The 20,360-nt window shown below is 35.8% G+C and overlaps 1 protein-coding gene across 1 annotated transcript; it reads left to right on the top strand.

Annotated features, from left to right (window-relative positions):
- Nucleotides 1-7,461: 7,461 nt before the first annotated feature.
- Nucleotides 7,462-19,945, top strand: LOC120633371 (mitochondrial potassium channel ATP-binding subunit). Its single transcript, XM_039903574.1, has 14 exons — nucleotides 7,462-7,615; nucleotides 7,702-8,038; nucleotides 8,731-8,886; nucleotides 9,733-9,878; nucleotides 10,396-10,471; nucleotides 11,720-11,860; nucleotides 12,980-13,164; nucleotides 13,971-14,148; nucleotides 14,615-14,734; nucleotides 16,063-16,166; nucleotides 17,012-17,186; nucleotides 17,785-17,963; nucleotides 18,975-19,122; nucleotides 19,377-19,945. Exons 1-14 carry the CDS (start codon nucleotides 7,569-7,571, stop codon nucleotides 19,473-19,475), a joined length of 2,091 nt encoding a protein of 696 aa, XP_039759508.1. The 5' UTR covers nucleotides 7,462-7,568; the 3' UTR covers nucleotides 19,476-19,945.
- The last annotated feature ends 415 nt before the right edge of the window (nucleotides 19,946-20,360 follow it).

Raw genomic sequence — 20,360 nt, 5'->3', positions numbered from 1 at the left:
ACAAGTGTGCTGTACAGTAATAGGATTAGGTGTTTTGAAGCGATTATACGTTACGTGAAGGGCGATTAATGCACGCTGTATATCTGTACAAACTATTAATAAAATATGCCGCGACTTGCAGAGGTATTAGCATATAACAAATTGCTAATTGAATGAGTTCTTATAAATAAATATCACTATGATAAAATAAATAAATATACTACGACAATACACACATCGCCATCAAGCCCCAAACTAAGCATAGCTTGTGTTATGGGTACCAAGATGACTGATGAATAATTATATGAATAATATACATAAACACCCAGACACTGAAAAACATTCATGTTCATCACACAAACATTGTCCAGTTGTGGGAATCGAACCCACGGCCTTGGCTCAGAAAGCAGGGTCGCTGCCACTGCGCCAATCGGCCGTCAAACTACTATGATAACGGGAGCTTTTGCTCGGACTTTGTACTCGAAGACTTTCTGTGTATGTGTGTAAACCATCATGACATATACAACGTGTAAATAAAAACCGAAATAATACTTCACAGGCTCTAGACTTTAGAGGTACATTATTTTTTATTTAAACATCTTTATTGCGTAATAAAGGAGAAATTACAAATATAGTTAAACAAAAAATTAAAAGCAAAAGGCGACCTTATCACTAAAAGTGATCTCTGCCAGGTAACCTTACCGATAGTACACAACAAAACATGAGAGACGGGAAATCGCAATTAAAATAAACAATACATAAATTTACACACTTAAGTACATACTACTAATAACTAATGATATAATAATATAATGATATAATAATGTACTGTCTCTAAGACTTACGAGTATCTGTGAAACTGAATACCTAACAGTTATTGAATAATTCACTGCCTCACTGCCATAGTTTTTACTGAAACAAATAAGATACAGCCTTAATAACATCACATGCAAAATTAAAATCATGTGACTGCTGTCACTTTATTAGGCACGCGTCGCGTAGCGTAGGTACTATGCTCGTGTCGGTCTTTTATCTTCAGTAGGGTTGTCATAAGTAAACACTTAGTATGTTTGATTTCTTATGAAATATACTTATGCATTCTTCAATATTATTTCGTAATTCTGTTACACGTTGTATATATGTCATAAATTAACAAGCAGTTCTTGACTCAATATAGTAAATTGTGCTTGAAGGGCAAAGAGCTTTTGGTGAGAAATATTTAAAATCAATTAAAAATCAGCTAAAAAAGCATTGTTTATTTTTTTTATAAACGTGCGACCTTTTATTTTATTTTCACACATCGGCATCTAGCCCCAAGGTAAGCGCAGCTGATGTTATGGTTGCTAAGATGACTGATGTATATTTTTATTAATAACTAGCGTACCCAGCCCACTTCGCCGGGCTAGATTTTGCTTTATTTTATTTAAACAATAAACTAACATCATTAAATTTTTAATTTAAGACTCATAATATATTAAATCATTTATTTCTCTCCGTATTCATTCTCTTCTATTCTCTTCTCGAGCGGGTGAAGATCATTATCTACACCCATGTACACCCAACAATAGAATATCATCATAGTAAATAAAAGCTGTATTTGACAGTTGTAAAAAATAGGAGTGCTCCGATAGTCACCAAACTTTACAGGATTACTCGCCAGGTCAATCCGGAGATTCCCTGAAAGTTTCATTGAAATCGGTCCAGCCGTTTCGGTTCTTTCTCTTTTTAAACGGTTTTATATATATAGATTTACTTAAATACATATAAACACCCAGACACTGAAAAACATTTATATCCATCACACAAACATTTTCCTGTTGTGGGAATCGAACCCACGGCCTTGGACTCAGAAAGCAGGCTGCCCACTGCGCCAATCCGTCTAGATAATATACTCCCATGAGTCCCATACCCCTAGAAGGTTAGCCCGCTACCATTGCAGACTGCTTCATCCTTAAGATCAGGTGAAATTATAGTCAGGGGCTAACTTGTACTGGAATAAAAAAAAAAACACTAGACCAAAAAGGCATTAAGTCACAATACTTAGTACTAAATTAATAGTTTACCCAGATGTCAATATTTCAGTAGATTAATAGCAATACCGAATGACAAATTCTCATAATACAGATCCTACTAATACCACAATTTATGAGTTGCGGTGACATTGGAATATGCAAGCATTATACCACCCCTGTTCAGTTTCCATCTCACCAAATGGTTAGGGCGTGAATCGTCATGTTATAAAACGGTGCGAGAGTATTACGGTTTTATTGGTTGTATTTAATTTTAATGGTAATAAACTTAAACTACGCACGTTTAGTTTACCCTCGCCTACGATTCGGGCTTTAAATTACTACCGTACTTTCTAAAGAGAGTTGAAACTAAAACAAAATTAGTCATAGAGCATTGAGGCCTTTCCAGACCTTAACACACGACGGACTTAAGGACGGTAGTGACCATGGTAACAGGCAGTGGCGTGCATAGAGGGTATGCACAGGGTATGCAGATGATATAAGATTAAGTAAATCTCCAGTACGACGTATAAATACTTAAGGGTAGGCTTTTTAAAACTCCTACAAAGTCTATCCTTAAGTTTTTTATAACTCTTACTGGTGATTTTCTTCATTTTATATCATCTGCATACCCTGTGCATACCCTCTATGCACGCCACTGGTAACAGGGCATTGCCAACTAAACAAACACCTTTTCATTACAGGTATAACCGACAGTCCTCTGTGCAGAGCATGCATAGAGGCAGATGAAACACCGACTCACGTATTGCTCAGATGTAGTGTAGTAGCAGAGTAACGCGCAGCATACCTTGGCTCCCCAGAATCACTCCCTTAAGCACTTGGCGACCTGGGCGGCCTGCTAAGTTTCTGGAGTGAGCTCGGCTGGCTGGAGTGACCCAGCGGGGAGCCGTACCAGTGGCACTACGTACAACGGAAGGTTCCGGCCGACCAAGTACGGAGACAAGCCCAGGGGAAGAAGAGCGTTGTAATTAGGCTTTTTTACAGTAAAAGAAACCATACTATTTTTAAAACATAGATTGTGGTAGCTATATGAGACAGCGAATACGGACTGAAATTTTTATCAATTTTACTTCATAACTCCGTTAAATTTGAAACGATTTTAATTGTTCTTTTTATATTTGAAACTGTATACTATCAAGCATGTATGGCCTAATTTTAATGAAGATCTGATAAATATTGTCGGAGATAAAGAACATAACTCTTCACGCTAATCGGCCGATTGACGGCCGATTAGCGCAGTTTGCAGCGATCCTGCTTTCTGAGCCCCAGGCCGTGGGTTCGATTCCCACTACTGGAAAATATCTGTGTGATGAGCATAAGTGTTTTTCAGTGTCTGGGTGTTTATATGTATGTATGTTCTAAGTATTTATTTATATATAATTCCTAAAAATATTCATCAGTCATCTTAGCTATACACCCATAACACAAGCTACGCTTACTTTGGGGCTAGGTGGCGATGTGTGTATTGTCTTAGTATATTTATTTATTTATTTTTATTTTATTTATTGTTCTTAGCTCAGGCTCTTTGGTACTTTTATTACCGCCCAGTCACACACTTTATCTCATTTTAGTAAACGGATAGAACAGTAGAGGTAAAATAATTGTCAAAGTGTCAACTGCTAAATGAGAAGAAGTGACTAACCGCCTGTTTTAGACACACTACTAAAGTGGATGGTGGTTTTTGATGCTTCAATTTGATGGTTTTTGATGAATCTGCCTTCCGAACCGGTGGTAGAGTCACTACAAACAGACTTGACGTTTCATAAGTGCTTATTAATTAGGCCAACTTGAAATAAATGAATTTTGAATTTTGAATTTTTTTTTCAATATTTGCTACTCAGTTTTTGTATGTTTTTAATTCTGTGTCCTCAGAGCTAAATTGATTTAATAAGTTACAATCGTATTTGTATACGAGCTCTAAACTAGACTCCTATATATAAGTAACTATAATTTGGCCCCTGTATGGACATCAAGTTATAATGTAAGGACTATGTTTTAAACGCCTGCCAATTTTTTTTTATTCCCCTTCAAGTCCCTTGACTGAAATCACACCTAGTGGTATGTGATGAGAGTCTATAAGAGTAGAGGGCTAACTTATTAGGGGTACGTCAGTCTATAAGACATACTTATTATATCCCCTCATCGGTTTCCACGTGGCATCGTACCGGAACGTACCTATGTAAAATTTAAAAATAATAAGCAACTGTTAGCGTTCGGAAACTTTAAATGGCATAAGTAAAAACGAAATAAAAAACAGCGATACACAAATAATTGCGTTATACCCGGTGCACTTGAGATAAACAATAGCTTTATTGGCGCCAAAATCAGGGTGCATACGCCACTTGGCCATCTGTGTGATTGCGGAGTGAATACGATTCGATTGTTAAATTATTTTATTCTGATGTAAAGAGGTCAGTGTATAAAAAATTCTTATATTGTTAAGCTATGCATTTATTCCCCCCTTAATTTCTAGCTCTTTCATAATTGTAGGTACAACATCTAAGTGAGACAATAATTATTAGTTCTATTGAAATTCCATGGTTTAATAACTCTATTAACGACGGCCGATTGGCGCAGTGGGCAGCAACCCTGCTATCTGAGTCTAAGTCCGTGGGTTCGATTCCCACGACTGGAAAATGTTTGTGTGATAAATATGAATGTTTTTCAGTGTCTGGGTGTTATGTCGGTATATCTATCTATATACAAGAGAGAATATAAAAGTATCACTCGTACATAAAAGAGAAAGTATGCGGGTATGTTCCTTATAGGCTCCTAAACGGCTGGAGCGATTTCAATGAAACTTTCAGGGAATCTCCGGATTGGCCTGGCGAGTAATCCTGTAAACTTTGGTGACGATCGGAGCAATCCTATTTTTGAACTGTCAAACTGTCAAATACAGCTTTTATTTACTATGATGATATTCTATTGTTGGGTGTACATAGGTGTAGATAATGATCTTCTCCCGCTCGAGAAGAGAATAGAAGAGAATGAATACGGAGCGAAATAAATGATTTAATATATTATGAGACTTCAATTAAAAATTTAATTATGTAAGTTTATTGTTTGAATAAAATAAAGCAATATCTAGCCCGGCGAAGCGGGCTGGGTACGCTAGTTATTCATAAAAATATTCGTCAGTCATCTTAGTAAGTACTCATAACACAAACTAACAATAGGCATCGCTATTCCTTTTTGTGACTCTGTTAAAGATCTTGGTGTATACCTCGACCGGGAATTGTCATGGACAGTGCATGCCAAAGAGCTGAGTCAGAAAGTGTTTGTGGCGATGAGCTCGTTGCGAAGGCTGCAATCATTTCTTCCAATTCCGACCAAAGTTATGCTAGCACATTCTCTCTTTCTATCTATTCTCGATTATGCGGATGCAAGCTTTCTTAATCTGACCGAGGATCAGCTTAATAAACTTGAGCGTCTTCAAAATCTTGCTATTCGGTTCAACCATGTTTCCGTTCAAATATGACCATGTTTCCGAATTTCGACAAAAACTCAAGTGGCTTCCTATTCGTCGTCGCCGGGATATGCGTGTACTTTCTCTTCTGTACTGTGTGTTATTTCATCTAAATACTCCCTCGTATTTAAAAGAGAAGTTCACTTTTCTTGGTGAGCAATCTGGTTTAAGATCGTGCCGTGCGCTGACGCTGTGTATGCCTTATCATAGGACAAAATTTTATAAGCGTTCGTTTAGCGTACGAGCTGTGGAATTGTGGAATGCGCTTCCATTGAGCATACGACGATCCAAATCACTGGCGATATTTAAAAGAGCAGTTAAGGCCCATTATATTGTTAACGACTTTTAATAGTATGTATATACTTACTCATTTATTGTATGTTAAAGTATTTAATTATGTAAGTGTTGTTATTATATATATTAGTTTATTTTTATATTTATTTATTTATTATATTATTTACTTTTTATCTATTTGTGCACACTAGTTTATGTATTAGCATGTAGTTATTTGCATGTATGTAATTTAATATTTGTACCACCAGCAGTCTATTCTCCTCTTCTTTTTTTTTCCTAATTCTAAGGTTGCCTGGCAGAGATCGCTATTAAGCGATAAGGCCGCCTTTTGTATTACTACTTCTTTCGATGTTTCTGTTTTTGTTATATTTTAAATATGTTAATGTTGTGGTATTCAAATAAAGAGTTTAATAATAATAATAACAATACATACCTCTATCCTTTGGAGGTAGATGGCGATGTGTGTATTGTCGTAGCATGTTTTTTATTGTTATGTAGGTACCCCTTGTGTATTATGTTACGAATTATTTGTATTCATTGCGTAAAAGTCAAAGTTACTAACGAAAAGTCAAAGTTATTTAGATACCAAATTACATACCTTATATTAAATATAAAACTATTCAATTTATCCAATAAGCAGTTGTGGTCAAACATTAATAGATTTTATAGCCGGGTTTACGTCGATTTGTAGAGGCTATCCGAGTGGAGGGTTATTGGGGTTCGGAAAGGATTAAGGCATAACAATAAAGGGTGGTTAGATTTAATCACCGTTTGCGATGCACCCCCCGAATACTGTAATCAACAGTCATTGCAATTTATTTCATTTGAAATTAAAATTACATTCATTAGTAGGTAGGTTCCTACCTAGTTTAATGACTTTGATAATTTTTTGAATCTGCTGTGTGAATTTAAGTGGCAATTTGTGACATTCAGGGTTAGCATGCGCACCACGAGAAAGTAATCTCTACCCGTTACTCGTATTTCTTCTATAGATATTGACGAGATAATGAATGGGTACCTATGATAGATAATAACTCTCTCGTGCCGCGCATTCTAGCTCTAAAGGCAAGCTGCTGTCTATTTGGGGTCATAGCAGAAGATAGTAAGGTGAGTGCAACTCATGGTTCATCCAGGTCACAAATGGTCAACCCTTCTCTATCAGATTCCCCTCGCGACTTTCAGCCTGAGGATCCAGGCGGATATTTTGATTCATTCCTAGGGCTTTTGAACATTGTCATCGTCGCGTCGTCAATAGTAAGGACACCGAAAACTGAAAGCTGGCCAGAAACTTGATCCGCAACAAAGCTAGTGACCTCCAAGAAAGGATAAAAACTGGTGGTATACCTTTGGTGGTTGGACAATTTCTATGACTGTAGATTATAGAACGTATGAGAGCACGGCAATGCCATCTATTGGTCATGTAGTTCTTCTAGGTGTTTGTGATGGCCAACCAAATTGGTGACAAATCTTTGCTTTTTTCGTAAAGCGATTTTAAACTTAAACAATCGCTAGATCATTATAAATAGATAGTATTCATAATTTTTGTCCCATAATATAAAAATGTTTTGATTTTTAATAATTTATAGATATCAATTACTTACCGAATAATTTAGGATTAGTACAGGTATCCGATTTATATTTTGAATTTGACGTTGACAGACTTGTCAAAGTCAATTGATAGTGACAGCTTAGTCAATAACGTAATCGAATTGATTTTCAGCGTATTATTTTCGCGTTATCAATGAAATCATGAAAAGTATTAAATAGGTACACAATTCGTTATAACTAGAATCATAAAAATGTGGTATTTACTAAACGCGAACACTTGTAACGTTATACGACAAAGGTTTGTCTTCCTAACCTATTGAGGATAATTTTTGTTATTTATCGTCTTGCACGCAGAAATAATTGAGTTAAAACTATGTTTTTTAGGTTACTGCCTGTTAAAAGTAATGGTTACTTCATAAAGTTATCTCAAAGTAAGCCATCGCAAGCTGTAAAACGATATATATCACATGTGAAAACTACACGACAAAAAGATGTATCAAATGGGGTATTATTACTCTTCAGCCCTTGGAAACTCTGTACCGGCATAAGTTTAGGGTTAGCAGCACGTTTGTTATACAATAATTTAGTATATTGTAAAGCTCTGCCATCTAGGGTTATACAGCGTAGACCGAATGTAAATGAGGACAGTGCAAAGTTTGATTGGAAGCGGTTCTGGAAATATCTATTGCCGCATAAATGGCTCTTGGCTGCTGCAGTCGCTGTAAGTTTTAATTATCTTAGATACTTCATTAATAATAAATTTACTACAACAATACACACATCACCACCTAGACCAAAAGTAAGCGTAGTGTGTTATGGGTACTAAGATGACTGATGAATATTTTTATGAATTATATACATAAATACTTCTATCTATCTTGTAATGAGGCCCGTTTCAGCGGATGCACTTCAACCCTCCAGGATCTTTTGTGCTCAACATACACACTTAGAAAATACATATAACCCAGACACTGTACATAAATACTTAGCAAAATACATATAAACACCCAGACACTGAAAAATCATTAGACCTTTTTCATTGAGTTTACTGGGTTATCATCATCATTAGCAACTTATTACCGGTCCACTACAGGGTGGGGGTCTATTAAAACTTGATAAAGTTGCTATTATATCTTTATTACGGTTTATACAAATCCCATGAGAAAATTTGTTTGTTTGAAATCTTTATTGCACACACACATTTTATACAAAGGGAATACATATACAGATGAAACTTAAAATAGAAAATAGAGTGTGCAAAAGCGGTCTTATCACTAAAGCGATTTCTTCCAGACAACCTTTGACGAACCGGTAGTAGAGTCACTACAAACAGACATACTTGATGTTTCAAAAGTGCTTATATGAGGCCCGCTTGAAATATATGAATTTTGAATATTTTTATTTTGATTTCAGTCTGCGTTAGCCGTGGCATTCCTTAATGTCTACATTCCAGTAATGTTGGGTGTGATAGTCAATGTCCTAGCTGGTATGAGGAACAATCCAACTGCTGACTTCATAGAGGAGATCAAGGTGCCTGCCCTTAAGATGGTTTCATTATACATTGGACAGGTTTGTGAATTCTTATGTACCTATATTATAATATGAATTACTCTCAGACCAATAAACATATGAATCATGCAATTTTATTTGGGTTGAGAGAGTTTAATAAGCACATAATACAATGTACATTAGTTAGTTTAGTTAATTGTTTAAGTATTTGTGTTTACAATATTTCTATTATTTTTTTTTATATTGTACATTTTATAGTATTTAAATATTTTTTTAGCTGTTTACAGCAGCCGTATGTACCCTGCAGATTTAAATGCTATCTTTGCATTGAGAATGCACAATAGTATACACATGCCAAATAGTGCTATAGTTTATATTAGATTAAGCAGTTTATTGTCAGTTTGTGAACAAAAAAAAAAAAATTTTAACAAAATGGGTAGGACCAGGCTGTAAAAGGAACGTGGGCAGACCTAAGAAAAAAAGGGCTGGAGTGGATCGCTGGGATGGAGGGGATGAAAGCTGCCCAAGACAGAGAAGTGTGGAAAGATATGGAAGAGGCTCCCACCCATCCTATAGGATTCATCTTACATAAGAACTAACATACTAACACTAACTTAAGAAAATCATAATAACCAAGAACTGACACAATTAGATTGTAAGGATTGAATCCTTTTTGTTAATTTAGATGGTATAAATAAAGCTTATTATTAACTATCAGAATTCATGAGATACAGCCTGGTGACAGACAGAGTAGTAATAGTAATAGTATTTAGTAATTGTAACCTTGTTCATTTCAGTATTGTTGGCTTGTTTTACAGTTCCACATATTATAATAATGCATGAGACGTACAGTGCAAACTGTACAGTTGTACAATCATAAAAAAATAAGTTTTTTTTTCTTTTCAGGCCATTTTCACATTCTTCTACATAGATCTTCTTGCTCAAGTGGGTGAGCGAGTTGCCGCGCAAATGAAACAGGATCTATTTGTGTCGATACTGCAACAGGACATGGCATTCTTCGACCAGGAGAGGACTGGCGAACTTGTGAATAGGTATTTTTGAATACATTTATTAAGCAAATTTTCCATGTTCCTACATGAGTAGGAGTCCCTGTTTGGGTAACCTTAAAACTATTGAAAAACTAGCTGTTGACTGCGTTATTCGTCAGCGTTTATTACGGTTTATGCAAATCACTCTAGAAAGTTTGTTTGTTTGCTTGAAATCTTTATTGCACACACATTTTATACAAAGCGAACACATTAGAATAGAAAATAGAGCGTGCAAAGGCGGTCTTATCACTAAAGCGATCTCTTTCAGACAACCTTTAACGTTAGGAAAACCGAAAAAGTGTTTGTTTATACTATACTAGGGCTATGTTACTCTCTGTCCTTTTAACTAACATTATGCCAAATATCTAGTTTAATGATTGCTTGGTAAGGGCGTAAAGGCAAAGCAAACTAAGACAAAAACAAACTTTTGCATTTATATTATTAACTGCAATTGATTTTAATAATAAAGATATTAAAATAAACAAAAATTGTAAACTATAATAACTCTTTCTTGTTTCAGGATAACAGTAGATGTACAGGATTTTAAAAGTTCATTTAAGCAAACTATATCTGGTGGTTTAAGAGCTATAACTCAGGTATGTGCCTTTAATATCATCATCATCATATAAACCCATTAGCGGACCACTACAGGACTCCACACACCTTAGTGAACATTATGGAAAACTCTCAGGCAAGCATGCATGCTGGAATTTGAACTCGTCCATCCGAAAGTGAAGTCCAAGTTAAACGCAAATATAGTGATATTAATATCATTCCGATTTTACTTTATTTACCCTCGAGTCTGTTTTGTAGTAGGCATAAGACCTTGGAACAATCCATGCAAAGTTCTCTTTTTAAATAGATAAAATTAAAAATTTGTTACTCTCTGTTGTCTTGGGATAGAATATGTTACTCTCCGGCCTTTCAGCTGCCTATTTGCCAAAAATTGGGTGCTTAGTTAGGTTGTGAAGAAAACGCAAAGAAAAATAATGAAAGACAAACTCTCACAATCATAATATTATTATAGTAAGGATAATTGAGAAGAAATATCAATAAAACAATAGTCCAAAAAGAACCATCATCCACCAGAAACCTTTTAAGTATTATACTATATCCGTATAGTTGATGGACAGCTGATTGGTGCAGTTGGCAGCAACCCTGCTTACTGCGCCCAAGACTGTGGGTTCGATTCACGCAGCAGGAAATAAATGTTTGTGTGATGAACATTAATGTTTTTTTGGTGTCTATCTGTATATTATAAGTATTTATGTGTATTATATTCATAAATAAATATTCATCATCTATCTTAGTACTCATTATACAAGCTACGCTACGCTTCTTTGGGGCTAGATGCCGATGTGTGTATTGTCGTGGTATGTTAATTTATATATTTATTTTACCCACCTGTCGTATTATATTTATTTTTATTTATTTTTGTACTATAGTGTACCACAATAAAGACGACTTATAATATTTTACTGTTATTTATGGTATGATATATATAATGTTAGTTTATTATTTTTATATATTTATTATATTATTTATTATTTTATTTGTGTAATCTAGTTCAAGTATAACTATGTAGTTATTCGTATATATTTTTTTTCTTTATCATGCAACACCTGCATTCTGTTTTCCTCATTTTTTCCTAATCGTAAGGTTGCCTGGGAGAGATTGCTACTAAGCGATAAGGCCGCCTTTGGTATTTTCTTTCTGTGTCTGTTTTTCTATTCTTCTTAAGTCTCTTTAACTTGTAGTAGTGTGCAAATAAAGCGCATGCATATAGCATCGACATAAACCCTCACAGTATCAATATATAATATATTTATTGTTTTACATTCCAGGTGGTGGGATCCGCAATGAGCCTGTTAGTGATATCACCACATCTAACCGGGCTAACACTGATTTGCGTGCCGTCAGTTGTTATTGGAGGCACGTTCATTGGCTCGTTGTTGAGGAAGCTCTCCAGAGAGGCACAGGCTCAGGTAATATATAATAAAAAAAAAAAAAAAATTGGGAACGTTCTCTGCCGATTGGCGCAGTGGGCAGCGATCCTGCTTTCTGATTCCAAGAACGTAGGTTCTATTCCCACAGCTGGAAAATGTTTGTGTGATAATGTTTTTCAGTGTCTGGGTGTTTATATGTAAGTATATAATAATTATTTATGTATATTATTCATTACATTTATCAGTCATTTTAGTTCCCATTGCACAAGCTTACAATGGGGCCAGATAGCTATGTGTGTATTGTCCTAGTACTTTTTTTTTTTGATGACACCAACACCTTAGAAAATAATATTAATATTAAAACTACTTAAAACTTATAAAAAAAATACAAGCTAAACCACACAATATACAACAGATGGCTACCAAATTATGGAAGCTTAAATTGTAATAATGTATGATTTAATTATAAATAATGTCTAAGACATCCCACCATACTCCCCGGGCCTACAACAGATTTTAATTTTTTTATAATTTCCGATTTTTTCAGTAAAGGAATCAATGAACTACCTATGAGATGGCAAAATTGCATAGACATCAATGGTACATACTTTGATTAAATAAATATATTATATTTAAAAAAAAACGACTCTACATTCCTATATAAAATTGTATTTTTAAATTATGTATTAAAATCTACTTTCATATATTATGTATGTTATATATATATCGTTTATTTATGTATTTGTATACAATATACATTTTTGGTATTTATGTAAAACACTCATGGCACTATCCCGTTCTCTTGCTGTAAGTCCTTTCTACAAAGGTTGCGTGTAAAACATTGCTTACAGCAATAAGGCCGCCTTTGCATGTCTACATTGTCTACTGTATACTCCTTAATGCTTCATTTCCTGTGTGTTTACGTGCAAATGGGCGGAATGGTGTTTCTTCTTCTAAAATAACGCCAATTTCATATGTAGAGATCGAATATAATAATGTTTGTAATTCATAAATTGTATGTTTTCCATTAATGATCTTTGATAACTAATTACTCATGCACCATCAATGATCTTTGTTGACAAGACGGACAGGCAGAGTATGATTGATCTTTAATTTGTTTTCTAAAGTTTTACTTTACATCTGACCATTCTCACCCAGATAGAAAAAGCCACATTAGTCGCCGAAGAAGCAATAGCTAACGTTAGGACGGTTCGAGCGTTCGCTGGTGAAGAAAACGAAGCGAAACTGTTTGCTGAGGAATGTAACGCAGCTGCGGATTTGAGTATGGAGTTGGGCTTAGGCGTTGGGCTATTCCAAGCCGGGACCAATCTGTTTTTGAATGGGTGAGTTTGAGGAGTTATTCTCAGGGCATTATCGTAAGTTATTCTTAGGGTTTTATTTTATCCCATTCCCCTCTTGATTGGGTTTAATATGTTTGGCTACTTTGTCTGTTCCCATTTCTGTTATCTATTCGCTCAGTCTGCCAATTTTGGTGAGATTTTTGTATTGTAACATAGGAAGAGAACAGGCCTCAAACAGTTGCAGTATCTCGTTAGGCGTTAGTTAAAAGTCGAAAAAGCTCAATACCTCAAAAATTTAAATTATTGATTACGAATAATGAAATGCGATAAACATAGCTATATACGAAGTGTAACCGTTTACTGAATACTGTTGAAGGGTGCATGAGTATATTTCATAAGGAATCACCCCGTAAAAATATTAAATCAAAAGAAGCATATTAATTTACCATGACAAACTGATTCAAAACATTCTAAGTGTTCACTTATGAACAAACATAAGATAAAACGCCGACACGCGCATAGTACCTACGCTACGCGACGCGCACCTAATAAAGTGACAGCAGTCACTTGTTTTTAATTTTGCATGTGATGTTAGGGCTGTATCTGATTTATTTCAGTAAAAACTATGGCAAAGGTTTACTCATAAACTATTAGCGTTTAATTTTCACAGATTATTCTGAGTTTTTTTTTGTTAGTAATGTAGGTCTAAAGCATATGAAGTAATGTTTCGGTTTTCATTTACATGTTATAGAATGTTACTGTATATCTATGCATAGTACTACAGTATTATCATAAACCAATCAGGGATCCAGCTGGTCTGTCGTGTATTACTGTAATAAATCTTTCAGTATGGTCCTAGCGACAATGTTCTTGGGCGGTCACCTGATGTCAACGGGTCAGATGTCGGCCGGTGACGTCATGGCGTTCCTGGTAAACGCGCAAACGGTCCAGCGATCGGTGGCGCAATTGTCGCTGTTGTTCGGATCCGTGGTCAAGGGACTCAGTGCCGGGGGACGAGTTTTTGAGGTACGAGTTTTAATGACGTTGGACGGCCGATTGGCGCAGTGGGCAGTGACCCTGGTTTTTGAGTCCATGGCTGTGAAAAATGGTTATGTCATGAACATGAATGTTTTTCAGGGCCTGGGTGTTTATCAGTATATTTTAAGTATATATGTACATTATTCATAAAAATATTCAGCAGTCATCTTAGTAGCCATAAAACTCCTATCAAAATCGAACAAAGTGACCTTAAAATGGGTACGAGGTCACAACGAAAATGATGGAAATGACGCAGCCGACGAATTAGCGCGGCGGGCAACATCACTTAAGATAGCTGGGCCAGAACCAATCATACCTATACCCTTCAGTGAATACAAAACATGGCACTGTTCATCACACAAATATGACGTTAGTCCAAAAGCTGAACAGATAAAACATGAGTTTATAACCTATTAATGTTAGGTATAATTAATTAATTCATTTTATTCCGCAGTACATCAACAAAGAACCCAAGATGGACACGTCCGGCACTAAAGTGATCAAATACCACGAATTCCATGGTGATATCGAGTTCAAGGACATCACTTTCGCTTATCCAACAAGACCAGAAGCGGTGAGTACCTATAAAGATAGTCATGATGTTGATGAAACTAAAATGGGTTGGCTCATTATTGTATGGAGCTAGGATGTGGAAATGTTTGTTATTCAACTAAAAGTTCGTCCTTGACTTTTTTCAAATTCAAATTCATTTATTTCAAGTAGGCCTACTTTATAAGCACTTTTGAAACGTAGTATGTATGATTGTAGTGACTCTACCACCGGTTCGGATAGCAGATTCTACCGAGAAGAGCCGGCAAAAACTCAGAAGTTGCTCTTTTCCCAACATCAACATTTACAATCATTTTTCTATCTGGCGGGAGATGAGAACGAGGCTGGCTGCTTCCAATATTTGTTTATATTAATAGCGGGCAAACGAGCAAATGGGTCACATGATGTTAACTGATCACCGCCGCCCATGACATCGGCGTTACCAGTGGATCCCCGGATCTATTGCCAGCTTTTATGGACTTTGTATATCCGCCCCTTGAGTAACCCCTAATTGTATTTTTGATCACTTTTTTGGTACTCAATCACACCTAGTGATATCTGATGATGCAGTCTAAGATAGTAGTGAGCTAACCTGTTAGGGGTATAGCAGTTATATTTTACTGATACCCCTACGCGGTTTCGACGCGGTCGCTGGCGACACTTCTTTATCGGTAGAGCCACGGTGAAAAAATTCCATCAGACATGAGAAAACTCAGAAGTTATAAGTTCTGGGGCCTCTTGTAAGAACATCCGCCATTTTGACTTTTTAGTGGATTTTGCGGCATTTTTTAAACATAGATCAATCGACAGAAAACTTTGATGCTTGAATGCTTCAACAGATATTTAATGTTCTTTATTTCAAATAAGCCTATATTACAGACTCTTTTGTTGTTTGTGGTTCGGAATGCAGGTTCTACTGAGGAGTCAGCTAAAAACTCTGAAGTTAAATTCTCGTGTTTTTAATCTGGGTTTTTAAATCTGTAAGCCAAGGTTACAACCGGTTTAAGTCGACCGGATCATGAATTGTTAGTAAAATAGAAAGTTAAAAAACTAATAGTAAACTGAACCTTACTAAATAGTTTATACAAAACCCTTCTGGCAGGCCCGATACAACGAGAGTCTCGAAATTAAAATTGCATTTAAGTTTTGCGGTGTCTATTAAGATCGCTAAACATACCGCGTATTGCAAACAAAATTAACCTTGTCCAAAAATCAGAAAGAAGATATCTTAAGACTTAAATAATTGACAATTTTTGTAGATAACGTAATAGGAGATAGAAAATCATTTTGGATCATCTGATTACACTTTCGAAGTGTTCTGCGTGCATGAATGATTAATTTGTATCTTTCCAGATAGTGTTGAAGAATTTCAACTTGAAGATTCCCGCTGGGACAACAGTCGCCATTGTTGGAACTTCCGGCAATGGAAAGTCAACGATTGCGGCTTTATTAGAAAGGTAATAGTGTCTATTCTTGATACCACTCAAGTTCAACACCATCGCTTAAAGCCGTTTTATTTTAATAACATACCTTGACATCCTAAAAATAAGCATTATTATAATTATTCTGAAAAAGAACGTCAATAGTATTAAATTAGTACTGGTTTTAGCGATAGTAGTAGGTCACCAGTTTCCATATGCCGTTTAAGAGTATTCTTAACTTTTCTTGAAAAAATAAAAAAATTGCGGATGTTCGTTACAAATGTTGCATATTTAAAGAGTAAGTAAGAGTAATAAGTATTTAACTTATCGAGAACAATCGCAACATAACAGAGTGTGCCTAAACCAAATACAAAAAGTCTGTCTTCAAACTTTTTTTTTGGCATACTATTTTCGTCCAACCGCCTGCTCAAGTCAAACCACCTTGGGAAATATTAAGTTTTCACCTCGCAATAATGTAAAATAAACCCATTTAAAAATACATCTGATACAGAGATTCACTTACGGCTTGAATGACGCAGTTTTTATTTATTTATAATATTAAGGATTACATGTATGATATTAAGGATTACATGTAAGAAAGATTACATGTAACTTGGGAATGAATTGCTCTAAATTCATAGCTAAATATTAACTCGTGAGATGATGATAACAAACAAAAACTATAGCGTTTGTGGGCTCTTCTTAGACCAGGGCGCGTTTGGAACCCTTCTAGCTTTTAGTTTTAAGTTAACGAATGCAGTTATCACCGTCACCGAACATTAGTGGTAACATGTTAAATGTATTTACGCTTCCTGTGATAAGGTCTAATTGAATAAAACATTTTTGAAGTTGATTTTGAATTGATGTGTTTTTGTTTTCAGATTCTATGACGTAAACGACGGGTCGGTGACCATAGACGAAATAGATGTGCGTGATTTCGACTGCCGTTGGCTAAGAGGCAGGGCATTGGGCCTTATCAGTCAAGAGCCGGTGTTGTTCGCTACTACCGTTAGGGAAAACATTAGATACGGCCGACCGGAGGCGAGCGATGCTGAGGTATGTTGCTTTATCTATTAATTCTGGTAATACTGCTTCTGGAATTATTTAATAGTCATAGGTGAACCACCAAACCGCACTGGGCCAGCGCGGTGGAATGCGGCCTTAACCGCTTCTCATTGTGGGAGACCTGTGGATCAATCAAACGGCCCAACTTTTGGCATGTGGATAGCCAACGCTACGCATCGATATGCAACACATTTTGAGTACAAATGCGGCCTTATCGCTACTAAGCGATAAGGCCTCCTTTTGTATCCTACAGCGTTCTTGAAGTGTCCGTTCTTTTTTTATTTTCTTAACTTCATGTGGTGCACAATAAAGAGTATAAATAAATAAATAATTATATATGGTATTCTTTATGTTATTCCAAAATTTTCATAAAACTTTATAAAACCGTCTTCAAATTTCGTTAGGAGTAATTTTGTCCTTATTCCTATCTACTTATATTATAAATAAAATTAAATTGGTTTTACATTGTAAGTAGATAAAATATAGGGATAACCATAAGCTCAAAAAAATATCTTTTCTGTGTTAAATACTACATAGAAGTCAGTCTTTGAGGTTAGTTTAATTAAAAAAAACATGTTTCGTATTTCAGGTTTACGAAGCAGCAAAGACGGCGAACGCAGATGACTTCATCCGGGGATTCCCCGAAGGCTACAACACTATGGTCGGAGAAAGGGGCATGTCATTGAGTGGCGGTCAAAAACAACGTATAGCCATCGCGCGTGCAGTTCTGAAAAACCCACCCGTTATGATACTGGATGAAGCTACAAGGTAATTATATTGGTGGACTTTCGAGGCCAGCGCTTCGGACTTTTGACTTAGGATTCCTTCGAGACCTCCTCAAGTAACACACAAGCGTTATAAACATTAACATCTCAGCCCATTTAGATCTTTAAGTAGTGTTAACGATGCTTTGTACATCTTAAGAGTTAAGATACTCTTGTGACTTTAGAAGAGCGGTTTGAGAATTCCTATTTAGCTCAAACAGCATGGAGACGGGACTGAAAAAAATACTGAAACTTATGAATTAAAAACAGAATTTAAACACTCTAAATTGCAGTTCGAAATATTTTCACACGGTTCATGCCAGTTTTATCCTTACAGCTGTTTAAAATTTTTTATTAAATCTGATTAAGAACTATTACAGATTTGTGCGAGACTCGATACTCATTTCTGTAGAATGATATGCGAAAGTCATTCTGAAACTTAATCCTAAAGCTTATTTTTATTCTTTTGCCTTTGGTTTTGTGACATATGACTGCGATGGGGAAGTCATACTGCAATAGTGTTTTATAGTGACATGAAATGATGGTTAAAAGGGATGTCATACTGCAAAAATGTTTTTAAAAGATCTTTGGTCCATAGCTAAAGATTATTGATAGCAAAATACTTAGCAACTGATAAGTAGAAATCAAATCACATTATACTTTATATACGCAGAGAATTTCGAAATTGTAGCGGTAAAAAATTATGTTTACATAGACGTGACGTCATAATTATGAATTTGGCGTTTCACCTCTCTTAGCGGATTGCTAGATTTTTAAGTTTTATTTATTTCAAATAAATACCAACCTCACTTCGAATATAAATAAAACATATTAACTGACATGACATGTTTCATAATACATTAATATATATCATTAAATAAATACAATATTTCAGCGATTCTTTGTTATCATGCCTATTCCAGTGTTAGAGAAGTAAATTATGGATTCAGGCACCTGTAACGGAATGGCCCCCATTCCGATAAATAAATTTTAATTTTTTATTTTATTGTTTCAGTGCCTTAGATTCAGCGAGTGAGAAGGTGGTACAAACAGCGCTAGAGACGGCGTCCAAGGGTCGAACTGTTCTGGTCATAGCGCACAGATTATCTACTGTTATGAACGCCGATCTCATCGTCGTTTTGAGCAAGGGAAAGATAGTTGAGGTATATAGTCATATCATCGTATCAACCCATTACCGGCCCACTACAGGGCACGAGTCTCCTCCCACAATGAGAAGGGGCGAAGTCCACCACGCTGTTACAGTGTGGATTGGTGGACTTCAAACACTTTTGAGAGCATTATGTAGAAATCTCAGGCATGCAGGTTTCCTCACGATATGTTCCTTCACCGTTGAAGCAATTGATTTTTTAATTGCTCAAAACGCAAATTGTAAAATGTTTGCTGTATTTGTTCACAGATGGGAACTCACAATCAACTGAAAAAACAAAAGGGACATTACTGGAACCTTATCAAGCAACAGGACCAAGAAACTGAGGATTCTGCCAGGTCTTTATGAAGATGGATATGAAACTAGGCAATGTTATTAGTGAAATTCCAAATGGGTACTAATTAGATGTAAGTTTAAATAGAAGATGTCACAACTACCCTCAATTTTTTTTTTAACTTTTCTTATCAAAAAATCTTTTCATTATATGTTAGTTTGAAGTATTTTTTTATTGATGGCAAGAAATGTATATTCAAATTTAAAAATAGGTTCTCTGTGACCGTAATTTAAAAATACCACTTCGTGTGCAAATAACAAGTTGAGTTGTTATTTGTAACTGTTACTACGGGAAACGCGTTAGCCCTTGACTGCAATCTCACTTGTTAGTAAATGATATTGTAGTCGAAGATGGTAGCGGGCTAACCTGTTGTGGTAGTCATACCTCTAATCGGTTTCTACGCGACCTTGCACCGGAACAGCGAAAATCCCTTAGCAGCACGTCTTTGTCGGTAGAGTGGTAACTAGCCACGGCCAAAGCCACCAGACAAATACTTCAGAAGTATTTTTTTGACGGCCGACTGGCGCAGCGGGCAGCGACCCTGCTTTCTGAGTCCTAGGCCGTGGGTTCGATTCCCACAACTGGAAAATGTTTGTGTGATGAACATGATTGTTTTTCAGTGTCTGGGTGTTTATCTGTATATTATAAGTATTTATGTGTATCATATTCATAAAAATATTCATCTGCTATCTTGGTACCCATAACACAAGCTACGCTTACTTTTGGGGCTAGATGGGATGTGTGTATTGTCGTAGTATATTTATTTTATTTATTTATTTTGTCGTACTTTAACTGACACCTTTCAAATGTCAGAGCGTGACAAAACACTGCATAGCTACTCCTACGTTATTTGTAAGTCCGTAATAATATTACGTATCAAACAGTTGGGTCCGATTCGT

Source organism: Pararge aegeria, chromosome 21, assembly GCF_905163445.1.
Source record: "Pararge aegeria chromosome 21, ilParAegt1.1, whole genome shotgun sequence".
Lineage (NCBI taxonomy): Eukaryota > Metazoa > Arthropoda > Insecta > Lepidoptera > Nymphalidae > Pararge > Pararge aegeria.
The sequence above is the reverse complement of the archived record's forward strand: the minus strand, read 5'-3'. Positions and strand labels throughout refer to the sequence as shown.

Bases quoted from the DNA above. Each gene is read 5' to 3' on its own strand.
- LOC120633371 (XM_039903574.1), top strand. From the start codon at position 7,569: ATGTGGTATTTACTAAACGCGAACACTTGTAACGTTATACGACAAAG. The intron at 14,735-16,062 runs GTGAGTACCTAT...GTATCTTTCCAG, and splicing joins ATCCAACAAGACCAGAAGCG to ATAGTGTTGAAGAATTTCAA. The intron at 17,187-17,784 runs GTATGTTGCTTT...TTCGTATTTCAG, and splicing joins CGGAGGCGAGCGATGCTGAG to GTTTACGAAGCAGCAAAGAC.